The 13,141-nt window shown below is 43.4% G+C and overlaps 1 protein-coding gene across 1 annotated transcript in view; it reads right to left on the bottom strand.

Moving 5' to 3' along the window:
* Window positions 1-3,052: 3,052 nt before the first annotated feature.
* Window positions 3,053-13,141, bottom strand: part of LOC119738677 (quinone oxidoreductase-like protein 2 homolog) — a 42,795-nt gene continuing 32,706 nt past the window's right edge. The window contains 6 exon segments of the mRNA XM_038213589.1: window positions 3,053-3,497; window positions 3,980-4,208; window positions 5,850-6,031; window positions 8,167-8,219; window positions 8,222-8,247; window positions 9,345-9,454. Of these exon segments, the coding sequence (XP_038069517.1) occupies window positions 3,426-3,497; window positions 3,980-4,208; window positions 5,850-6,031; window positions 8,167-8,219; window positions 8,222-8,247; window positions 9,345-9,454 (672 nt within the window). The 3' untranslated portion in view covers window positions 3,053-3,425.

A 13,141-nucleotide genomic window follows, 5' to 3' on the forward strand; every position in this document is an offset into this window, starting at 1 on the left:
CTTATCCTGAAAATGGCTCTTTGTACATGATGTAAGAAACACGTATGTTCATATTTCATGTAATATTCCATGACTGATAGTATTTAACCTAGTGCCATAAATGATCAAATGACTACTTAAAAACAATTTCGAACTTCAAAATGATACCAATTTATGCAAAAGAGTGTAACAAATCAGTATTTGTGTCGGTGTGCCTTAAGTTACCAGAATATTTTTCAGGTTGTAAGTTACGACATAGCCAGTGCCTTCTGTTGGACATTTACAAGTTAATTTTAAGATATTTACAATAAGCCACTTGCGTGTAACCTATACCCTTTGGGATTTACATTTGAAAAACGTCTGGTACAATGACTTGCTCAGAATGCTTGTCACATTTTAACTGTGAATTCTCCAGACCAAAGACACTGATGCTAATCACATGATTCGGGGCAAGCTCTTGCATAGTTACGTAAGAGACGCTCAGCACCAATACATCGTTCACAATGGGTGAGAATGGCACAAAGACACCAGACATTGCCGGAGCTGGGGGTTGCTAGCATAAGGCTTGCCCCGAATCACGTGATATAGTAACAGTCTCTTTGGTCGGGAGAATGCTAGGTTAAAACGTGCAAAGCATTGTATTAAGTCAGCGTTCCAGATTTTATTCAAATTTAACACGCAAGTGGCTTATTAAATTTTTGGTATTTATGGGAGGGATGTGAACCAGGTACCTGATTAAAAAACCAACCCCACAAATACAAAATCGCAGACGTCTCTGTTTCAATGCAGCACGCAACAAGTGTGTACATTGAGCTATAGTTTAACGCTGAAACTGCATGAAGCTTTCTCGAGCATCATAAACCGTACGCCAATCTGTTGGTTTTTCCTTGTAGCCTGGTTTTCATTTTGAAAATTCCCCATAAATGACATTCAAATTTTTTTTTTATCATTGTCTGAGAAGTTACTAAGTAACATGTAAAGTTGGTTACGTGTACCCGATCCCATAATCTGGAATAGTTCCCGACATTAGTGGTCGAGTAATAAAACCTTTCTTTATCATTGTCTGAAAAGTTACTAAATGGCTTGTAAAGTTGGTTACATGTGCCTGATCCCATAATCTGGAACCGGTTCCTGACATCAGTGGTCGGGTACCCGGTTCCGATGCACATCCCTAATCTCATTCTTGAGAAATTTGGAGTGAGAGCACTTGATCACGTAACAAACTAAATCCTAAATGGATATGCAAATTTTTAAGAGAACTGACGTGTGGAACCATATCTGCATCGAATTGAATATACGTGTATGTCTTCCAAGGTTTTTCCCAACCATATTTTTATCATTTTGTAAATATAACATATTTTTAAGATATATTATTACTTCAGTGCAAATATTCAGGACAATAATGCAAATTATCGAATGTTAAAACGGTCTTAATTTGAATGCATGTGAATGATGCTATACGAGATACTTAAAACAATCATCCAAGAAACTTAAAGAGACGAGATATATGACCAAATGTTTATTAAAATGAAGTATTTGTTACAAATTGCTTAATCTAAAACTTCCAATTTTTATTTTAAATTTGTTACGATTTCCAATGTGTGCATGATTATGGGCCAATAAACAACTGAATATGGTGCATATAAAAGGAATTTTTTTTTTGTGCGAATGGTTTTTCTAAAGGTTGTTGGAATCTAAATAATCCCACTTGCTATTTAAAATGCTGCTAAATCATTTTTGTAAAAAAACCGACATTTCTACAGTTTCATACTAAATAACAAGTCTGGAGATGGTTAAACTCTTGTCATAATGTATATTTTTAATTTATTAATTCATGTCTTTTATTCATAAATCATAAAATCAACAAAAAGACATGGAGGAAACCTAGAACAACATGAACATGGGACAAATCAAAACGGAAACGGTCTAAATGTCAATGAAGGAAGGAACTAGAAATTAATATTGAAGCAGAAAAATAGACAAATTAATTACTTAACAATTAAGCAGGGTTCGTGACTTCGTGGATGGGTGGATGTTGGGATATGGAATGGACGAGATGGGTACAATTGGGCACCGGATGCAGTTTTTGCATAGGCTTGACAGAGCCGTGGTGTCAAGTTCAAAACACCGTTTCGTAATCGTTAAAAAAACTCTTTCTAATCCATCTAAGAATATGTCAATGAAACAGTATTCATGAAACCTGTGATATGGCACACCACAGTGTTTCCCCTGCCCATTCAAACGTGAGGCGGCCCACCTCGCTACTTTCAGTGACCACCTCGCTCAATTTTTGCCAATTTTTTATCACCACCTCGCTGTGAAGATTTACAATAAAGGAAATATCAATTGAAAAAAGATCATTTTGTGTAATATATGAGCATTTTCCTTTACCTCCATGTATCAAGAACTCACAGTTTCGATGTGTTTTTGGAATCATCGCGCATTTCTGCGAGTGCTGCATTCTTTTCAGTTTGCAGACTGCATAAATTTCATTTCAATCATCTTGTTACCACCTCGCTCAGTTCATTAGCCAGGGGAAACACTGGCACACCATATGCATGTGTTTAACCCATCAGCACCTGAACTTCATTGTATCACAATGTATTTATTCTCTGGAGAATCAATGACACCATAGAGTGCTCGGGTGGTTCAGTAAAAAGGGGTTAACATGTCTGACTCTCTTACACACACGCACTTTAATCAGCTCAGGGGAAAATCCCTAATTAAACAGACAGTAACACGTTTACTAGGTACCTCAGACATGTTTACGTTACATGCCTAGTGTGGACATTCTTTTGTTTTCGTGTAGTTAAGAAAAACCTGTGAAAAAAACTCATTTTACTCACACTGTGAAAACTCTTTCAACCCGCATTTTTTTCTATGATTCCCTTTAGTGTTTCTCTTCATTTTGCTACGGATAAACCTAACCCAAAAATGCCTCTAAACCTGTTTTCCAGAGAGGGGAGGACCTTGTGTGGACGTGGACAAGTCCACACAACATCGCTGCTACCTGGTTTATGTGGACATCTTTTGTTCGGAAGTCCACACAGTGAATGTAATGCTTGGACCAGAGTTCAACCTCGAGTTTTCACTTGTTTAATATATTATTCCTTTACAAATTTTGTTAAGATACTCTTAAAAAAACCTTAATTTCCGCAAGACTGAATCAAAAGGTATTGATATTAGCGATGGGTAAAGCCCAAGGTTTAAACAACATGATACTGAAGCAATTTTTTTAATGCTCTCATGAATGAAAACCTTGAGAAATTTTTATAAAATTTCCACTTTCATTCATAAAAAAATTCTATATAATTTATATCTACTTTTGCCTCGCGAGGCACAGACTGGGTAGAGAATGACTCTGTTTGGCCACGCCCTGGCCGGCCCCGCCCTGCCCGGCCCGCCCACTCTGGGCCACGCCCCCTCGTAACAGCTCCGGGATGCACTCAGCTCCTCATCGTCACAACAACTTTGCCCGTCGATTTCCTCGACAAGACAAACTGGAATGCTTCGTTGACCTACATTAACAAGGGGATAAGACATACAAAAGTCATTACCAGTAAATGAACGATTTTCATCTTGGCAATAGCTGTTGATTTTCAGCGGCATGAACAGGATTTCCTCATTGTGAAGGCTCTAAAAAAATATTGTGCAAGGAAGTAAATATCTATTTATTTATTAACTTCTGATCTTTTTCCAGGGTAGCCTAATCACATATAATGTGGTCTTCAACAAGGCCCTGGGTATATAATTATAAATTAATAAAACAAAGACTAACAATTTAAAGGATTAACAGTGTATAAAATATCAACAGGTAGGAAATAAGATCATATAAAATCATAATCGAATAATCATTAAATACAAAGAGGCATGAACGGGTATATAACGTAGTAGTATAACACAAGTATGCACAATGCCAGGACACATATGGACTTTCATATGGTCTTTTTAAGCTAGGACAAGGGAATATGGCTGAATTGCAACACTGGCCTCAACTCACCTTGTCTAGCGGGAAGGTCTTACAGACATGAGGTCTGATCTTGCCCTCCTTGAAGAACCCGATACAATCCTCCACCGACTGACGGCTCCTGGGCGGGTCGTTCAAGCGGTAGTTCCCCCAGAACAGACCCACGGCCGATACGTTCTTGACCAGTAGGAGGTTGGCGGGAATCTTGGGGATGTCGCCGCTGGCAAAGCCGATGACGACCAGACGACCCTCCCAGGAGATGCTGAAGAAAAGAGATGATTTGTAGTAAGAGGGGGTGGGGGCGGGGTGTTGGGGGAGGGGAGCAATTATTGAAATCAGTCCTTCACAAGGCTGGACAAAAGTTAAAATGCAAGTCTGTTCACAAGACAAGTCACAAGTAACAGGAGGAAAGGAACACTTTTGTCAAATATTATCTGAATAGCTGGTGACTTACTTGAGGATGAAGGACTTGTGTGGACTCGTAAGGAACTTTTGATGGACTTGTAAGGATTTGTGATGGACTTGTGAAAGAACCTATGATGGACTTATGAGACATTGTGAGGCCTTGTAAGGACTTGTGAGGACTTGTGATGACTTTTGAGGACTTGTGAGGACTTGTGAGGCATTGTGATGACTTGTCAGGACTTGTCAGGACTTGTCAGGAATTGTGATGACAATTGAGGACTTGTGAGGACTTGTGAGGACTTGTAAGGAGTTTTTGGACTTTTTGGACTTGTGATGGACTTGTGAGGACTTGTGATGGTATTGTGATGGTATTGTGATGGGCTTGTGATGGACTTGTGAGGACTTGTGATTGACTCACAATTGACTTGTGAGGACCTACAACAACGAAGGAGAGGGGAGATGGGCATAAGAGCCCTGTCCAAAACTGACATTGATGTCAATGGCTCTGGCTATTCTCGTTTAGCATGTCAATGGCGGAAACAAGAGCCACAGCAACAAATATCCCCCAAAAACTTGGACACAGCCAAGTGTAAGAGGACCAATACACGATATGTTAATATGAAATTCCAGAACAAAATTAGGGCTTTCCATGACCAATTCCTACGCTGTTTTGGCATCTTAGGAGCCTTTTACAATACACTGCCGGCCAGTCATCACACTGAGGCAATTAAGAGACAGCATTGAGCACCAAAAAAACATCAAAATGTACTGAGGATACCAGTACATGCATAGAGAGGAAGTGTAGTAAACTGGAATGCAAACTGGGAGACTACCATAGCCACATATTGCGTATTTTCACGTACATTTTATGCATGATTCGACAACTTTTTACACAATTGTCAATGGAAGACTTTTGAGCCGTTGGTGGCAGCAAACACACTGGTCCTTTTTCCATTGTTTGTGTCACATTGAGTACGCATGCTTTAGCTTAAACATGTCGTAAGTAATAGAAGAAGGACCGGTGTGTTTGCAGGCGCGGATCCAGAGGGGGGGGGGGGGGGGTGTGTTTTTTGGGGTCAACCCCCCCCCCCCCCCCAGCTCTGTCCAAAAAAAAATTTTTCCATACAAATTCCTAAAAAATAAGTCGAAACCCCCCCCCCCCCCCTTGCTGTGACACCCCAAAACAGTTATACTGGTATAATGTTTGCCTGTTCAAAATACGGTACACCATTCTGTAATCTAGTGTTAATAATCATCGAATTTGAACAGTGCCCCCTATTGAAATATGGTACCAGCCCCCCCCCCCCCCCCCCCCCCCCCCCCGGCCCCCAGTTTTTGATTTTACGGAGGCCAAGTGTCCAGAGAAAAAAACCTGTGTACATTTTCAGAATTTTTTGCTGATGAAAGCCCCCCCTGCGAAAATTCCTGGATCCGCCCCTGGTTTGCTGCCATCAACGTCTCAAGAGTCTCCCATTACACCGACGTTCCATGCACTCACCATCTCAAGCATTCTTTGAATACATCCCCTCCCACGGCATCCATGATCACGTTAGCTCCTCGTCCCTTGGTCAGTTCTTTAGTCTTCTCTCGCATGCTGTCCTGCTTGTAGTCAATCACAGCCACAGCTCCCTTGTCGGTAACCAGCTTGCATTTCTCTGGTCCCCCGGCGGCACCGATAACCTGAATGAAATGGGGGAAAAATAGGCAACATGATGAACGAAGTCAGATACAGAATTTAAGTTTAAAAAAGGTAAACAGATGAATAAATTTTAGGGGACAATTTAGGAAATGTTCATATTATGTTCTGAGTCGTTCATTCAAGTCTAATGTGATGGAGGAAATTTTGTAATGTTTTGGCTTAATTCAAGCATGCAACTGGGAAGCAGCAAAAAAAAAGAGAGGAAATTCCAATCTTTACAAGACTTTGTACAGTGTTCTTCAATTTTAATGGCATAATTGTGAAATGAAAAACGAGGAAATCAGCGGATCCAAACGAAACAATTAGATTGGTTACATGTTGCAGTAAGATTTGAAATAAACAGTTTATGGGAAGAACGACCTCAAATGGTGTCAGAAAGAAGTCAGTGAGGTCACAGAAACTACAATTTCAACAACTGACAACCGAAAGGCTCATTATGAAGCTTATTCTGTATTTTAAAAAATCAGCAATTGATAAGTAAAGAGGTCTCAAACTCTTGGAACAATCTAGACTTCATCGCGGGATGAGCCAGAAACTATCTGACTGCTCTGAGGATAGTTTTATTAAAGTGACAAATGAGACAATCTTTGGAGATGTAAGACTTGTGCCACACTGGAGTTTCCGAGTCACACTGAACAAAACTATTCCAAAGATTAAGTACATGAAAGGTTCGACGTTTGAACCAATAAGAAGCGCAAGCTTGCCTGTCTCAGTCATTCAGAATGTCTTTAGAGTCAAATCAATGAACAATTAAAATTGCATTCCCTGTGCTCTTCAACAAGTTTGATTTTTTGTTTCTATTAATAAACTTTCAACTGGTATGTTTTTTTTTATTTCGACCAAAAAAACCTCCCCGTTTTCTTCTTGGACGTCTGCAACCCTCTGAAATTTTTTTTTTGTTTTGGAGCACAAATGGATCCACTTTGCGATCAAACCGGCTTCCCGGAACCAGCCTACCCCACAAGAACAGAATTATGGTCTGGCAGCCAATAATGCGAACTTGTAAAGTAACAATTTCATAACTAAACATGGTCTAATTTTTGCGGTCGTTGTCTTATTACTTGTGAATTACTTTTGTATTGCTAGAAAAAAAGCAATTTAGAAAAGGAATCCATTTTACAGATAAAACTCAAAAATACCAGGGAGAATGCAACTATAATACACAAAGTCCATCTGTCTGAAAGCAAATTCATTGAGGTCCACCTGGGTTGCTCCTTCTACACCGCGTTCCCACTTGAATTGGGAAAAGGTGGATCAAGATCCGGCATTTTGGTGTGATCGTTATCTTACCGCAACGAAACTGCAAGTCGCGTTCCCACTTATGCTTGATCCACCTTTTCGAACGGAAATGTCGAGTTTGAAAGGTCACTGAGTTCGGAATTATGCGCGCTCTGTGGGAGTGCCAGTGTTGCATGCTTGGCCAGGACGGGTCAGTTTTTAAACAGCGCTGTCAGAATTCACCGACAAAAATTACGCGAATTCACCGACATAAATCACGGATTTGCGGTGACCTACTTTGCTAGCCCGTAGTCCTGGTCCAGAGGTGGATCAGAAAAGGTGGATCTGATCCTGATCCACCTTATAACGGTTAGCGTTCCCACTACACACAATTGCCGGATCTGATCCACCAATTGGGGGATCTGATCCGGCAATTTGGCAAAAGGTGGATCAGATCCCCCAATTGGTGGATCAAGTGGGAACGGGGCCCTACTTCTTGATATGATGCAACTGGAATTGCCAGACTGTAAAGGCCTTTTCACACTTGACAAATCTCAGGGTTGACACAGGTTTAAAAAATGTGGCGTTGCACACTTTTCAACCCCCCGTCAACCCCACGTCAACCTGATTGATATTGCCCTGGGGTGAACTCAACCCTGCTCCAGACCAGGGTTGAGATTTTCAACCCGGGTTGAAAGTCTCGTCAGGGTATTAAACAGTAATAACCGAGCAAAATAAGCTAAGTTTGCATGAAACAAGTGGGAAACAATGCAGGTTGAACGCGGGGTTGAAAAATAAAAAACTCAACCCGGGCAGCACTGGGTTCACTCAGGGTAGAGTTTAACCCGGGTTGAGAGGCTCTAGTGTGAAAAGGCCTTAGTGGGTATTGGGAACTAACCTTAGCACCAATCACATGGGAAGCCAGGTCCACTGATGCCAAGCCCACACCACGGCAGCTGCAGTCACTAGAACAGTCTCACTGGCAAGAAGATAAGTACAGTCATGACAGTGATAAAGACAGGCATGCGTAGCACTTGTAACAAAGGTCAAACCCATTACTATTGCTATTAGTGTGACGTCAGTTCAGTTTAAACCACACCCACTGGCCATTAAGTAGAAATGGAACCATTGGAACCGGCGACTGATGCAGTGTTTATCCAATGGGCGCTAATAATCAGTGGTGCGCGTGCGTATGACGTTTTTACTAATGACCCGGATATCATCTCAGCTCCCTGGAAAGGAAGTGTGCTGCTCGATGCAGCCAATATTTCGGTGCAAACTGCTACTACAACCATCTCTTCCATCACAAGTAAACATTTTATTCTTGGGTGGGGAGAAGTAATTATAAAGGCAAAGTGTCTTGCCCAAGGACACACACATCACATTCCCTACAGGCCTAGCTGGACTTAAAACCTGAGGGGCACGTGTGGTCTAGCAGTAGGGCACAGGATTCATGATCGTGAGATTGTGGGTTCGAGCCCCGCCGTGGCCATGCGTGTTGTGCCCTTGAGTAAGGCGAAACTACCCACAAAAATTTGAATTCGATACTCCAGACCACAAGACTTTATATCCACTATATTTTTGGCATTCGTATACAGAAAAAAATAATCATCAGAGCCAACGGCCGAGTTCTGGCCCTCAATTTTTATTGGGGGTGGGGGGGGGGGGGGTGGGAGGGTTTTGAGGAAAGCTAAAAAAAAAATTGGAAAACCTAAAAAGGACTTTGGGAAGAGCTGATGTTTGCAATATAAGACTTATATTGGAGGGGAGGGGGGGGGGTGGCAATGGTGGCAACATTTGAACTCTATCTATGCCAGATGTGGAGGTCTGTGAAAGCCTATGTCTTTGATGAGTAAAGTTTCTGATTTTTTTCTAAAGGTTTGGGGGGTGGGGGGGGGAAAGATAAACCGAACTACAGAGAGATTAAATTGCCTGCTTACAAAATAAGATATACTCTGACTGCAACTCTTGCCTTTTTAGATGGACTAGTCATGGTACATGTATAATGAACGTTAGTCCAGCTGTGGTCGTCCTTGACCACACTTACTCACGATGTATCTTTAACGACTAGCTTACCCAGGCTGGGTGTTGGCCCGTCGGGTCAGCCCCATCCACGCCGTGCCGTAAGACACGGGCAGAGCTGCAGCCTCCTCGTAACCCATGGAGTCTGGGATTTGAAACAAATCCTGTCAGGCACACACAAAAAAAGACCACAATCAGTCATGTGAGGTGTGTGTATTGCCTACTCAAAATGGGCTCCGTGCACAAGTACCCCCTCAACGGTAAAAAAGGAGAGTTGGGGGAGACCACTGGGGGAGACATTTGAGAGCATTGCTGAAGACGTGTGATGTTCACGCAAAGATGCTATGGCTTTGTGCACATTCAGAATAAATTATTGTTTGTACTTTGCGCAATACGCACGCGAAACAGTATGTGCAAGTAGCATGTCCCATCCATAAGGCTCTCGAACAGTAAAAAAGCGCACCCTGTTGTTCGCGCATGGAGCCCACAGCCTAGTCTAAGTATCACCCGTTATCCACGGAGCAAACTCCTGTATAATATCTTAAAATTAATGTGGCCTGACGTTGCGAACTTAGCAAGTTCTTCTTCAGAGGGCTAAAACAGAAATGACAGAGATACATACATTAACATGGGGGTGCAATTGTGTAAGTTTCATTGTGTTTTGTTTTGTTCCTTCTTTGGATCGTTTTATATCATGTACTAATCAAACTGTTCTCTCCACACTACAGGTACCTACAATTTTGTTTTGCTCTGTCCCTTCAAAAGGCATGAGCAACTCCATTTGACTTGTACTTTTTGTCTTCGTGTTCCTCCACTGATTTATTGTATTAACCATTTATTCTCTCCCACAGATATGAGTGACACCATTTGCACTTTCCAACAGCTCAGAAAGGCAAAGGAAAAGGCCTTACGCTTTTCCTACCATCAGGATAACTACAGTTTTTACTCCCTCTCTCGATTTATCCCCAAAGGTTTGCAACTGTCTCACACTCCCTGCTTAGGAAACCTCCCACCACACCTTCAAAGGAGATGGAATCAAGTTCTACATGGTGCCTCTATTAAACTCATCAATATTCTCTCTCAGCAGTGTCAATTTACACGTGAGGACCTCCATCAGAATATTTCCCACCTTGACTCCCAACTCAAATCCAGTTGTTCTGACTCCACGTACAGGAATTTCCATGATGAGATTGAAAGGGGTTTGTCTAACCTTGACTCTGTCCTACTCAACAGGAGAAACAAGAAGATTGGTGGCTTGCTTGCCAAGCAACAGCAACGCAGACACAGACGTTTCAGATGTCCTAGGTCCCCATCTACCACGCCACCGCCAGAACCCCTGTCAACACTGTAGTTAATCTTTCTTCCTCATCAATATCTGACGCAGAGCACAAACTTCTCTCCAAGGGTCTCAATTTTTGTCCCGCTCCCCGTTCTGTGAACCAGGTTCAGCTCAGCCAAGATCTCACGGAATACTACCGTAGAATCCGCCTGCGTGAGTTTTTCCTGGACAGTGAACCGTGTGAGCCAGAGCCTTTTCGAGTCAAGAGTTCATGGGTACCCCCCAAGAATCGTGTGCCAGCCATAGAGACATACGTTCAAGTTATCAATTCCCAAGTCACTAACCCGGACAACTTCCCCCACAGGACTCATGATAATCTCCCCAGAGAGGAGCGCCTGGCTCTCAACTCCTTGCGCTCTCGCACCGACATCATCATCAAGCCAGCAGATAAAGGTTCAGCTGTGGTCATCATGGATCGTCAGCAGTACATTGATGAGGCCCACCGCCAGTTGGATAATCGCACTAACTATACCCGCCTTGACTCTGACCCCACAGGCACTTTCTGTCAAGATATACAACAGGTACTTGACGATATGCGATCACGTGACCAGTTGTCGAAGAAAGCTCACAAATTTCTTTCTCCCTGTGATTGTAGGACTGCCAGATTTTACCTGCTACCCAAGATTCACAAGGCTGGCAACCCCGGTAGACCCATCATCTCCGGTAATGGCTCACCCACGGAACGCATCTCCCTGTTCATTGACAGTTTTCTCAAACCCCTTGTCCCACAGATTTCGTCATACATTCACGACACCCCAGACTTCCTACGCAAGCTTGAAGGAATCAAGGACCAGATTCCCAGCACAGCCATCATTGGGACTTTCGACGTCTCATCTCTGTACACCAACATCCCACATGAGGAGGGAGTTCGTGCTTGCTCCTTGGCTCTGGCCAAGGCAGGACACACGACTCCTCCCATCAGTGATGTTGGCACCCTCATGAGACTTATACTAACGAAGAACAATTTTTCCTTCCTTGGTGAACACTATCTACAGGTACACGGCACTGCAATGGGCACTCGCATGGCCCCGTCGATGGCTTGCCTCTTCATGGGCGACCTCGAAGAACGCATTCTTGCCTCGGCCCCATGTCGCCCTTGGATCTGGTGGAGATATATTGATGATGTTTTCTTCATCTGGACCAAGGATGAGGACAGTCTCTTGACCTTCACTAACCACATCAATTCCTTCCACAGAACCATCAAATTCACATCGAGTTCTCTCGGCTCACCAAACCCACTTTCTGGATGTCACCGTCCGCAAGCAAGGCAACTCACTAACCACTGACCTGTATTCCAAACCCACAGACACCCACCAGTACCTCCACTCCTCCAGCTGTCACCCCAGGCACAGCAAAACTGGCATAGCGTTTAGCCAGGCACTCAGACTCAGAAGAATTTGTTCTAATGATTCCGATTTCTCCCGCCATACACAGATACTGAAGAACAACTTGGTGGCCAGGGGTCACAGCTCTCGCCAAGTTCATCGTGCCATTGCCAGAGCTAAATCTATCCCCAGAAATCAAGCTCTCACGGGAAAGGCCCCTGATGCCATGGCCAAACCCATGATTCCCTTGGTTACCACGTTTCACCCCAATCTCCCTCCCCTCCGCAAAATCACTAATGACAATCATCATATCCTCCATACTTCAGATCGCCTTGCCCGCGCCATCCCCAACGGCCCCACATTGGCTTACAGGCGTCCTCGAAATCTACGGGACTTGATTGTTCGAGCTGAAGTCCCATCCTTAGATGCATCCCCTCCCACCCAGCATGGTACTTTCAAGTGCAGTTCCAGATGTGTTGTCTGCCAGATTCATATCCAGGAGTCTGACTCCTTTTCTGGCCACTCTTCTGTCACTACCCACAGAACCATTGGTAACATCACTTGTAACACCTCTAATGTCATATATCTCATTTCTTGCAGGGTCTGTGGAGTGCAGTATGTAGGTGAGACTAAGAATACGCTCAAGAAGCGTTTCTATGCCCATCGTCAACGGTCAACACCAAGAAACTAGACACCCCTGTTGGTCATCACTTCAACCTGCCTAACCACTCCATTTCTGATATGATTTTGCAGGGCATTGAATCTCTTGGCCATCGCAAAGAGTCAGTTCGCCTCAGCAGAGAGAAGGTGTGGATGAATCGTCTTCGAACTATTCAACCACATGGTCTCAACATCCAACTTGGAAATGATTAATCCTTTTCTTCCTCCATTGTCCTCTGTTACAGATAATCCATCTGGTCTTCCTTGTTTGTGTTAACACATCTCCCACCATCTTTCATCCCTTTCCACCTCTATACTGTCCCCCCCCCCCCCCCCCCCCCCCCGCATCATCCCTTCACTCTCACACTCTTTTGTCCGTTCCCACTCCCTGTGACCTTTGATCCTTCCCCTTTCTGGTCCCTCCCCTGTTTACACCAGACCCCTTGTGGTTTGCCATCTCCCTTTGTTTCTTTGTTCTCTCATCCACCCTCCCCTGCATCTTTCCACACCTTCCCTCCTAATCCTCC

The sequence above is a fragment of the Patiria miniata genome, unplaced genomic scaffold, assembly GCF_015706575.1.
Source record: "Patiria miniata isolate m_02_andy unplaced genomic scaffold, ASM1570657v1 HiC_scaffold_3, whole genome shotgun sequence".
NCBI classification, from domain to species: domain Eukaryota; kingdom Metazoa; phylum Echinodermata; class Asteroidea; order Valvatida; family Asterinidae; genus Patiria; species Patiria miniata.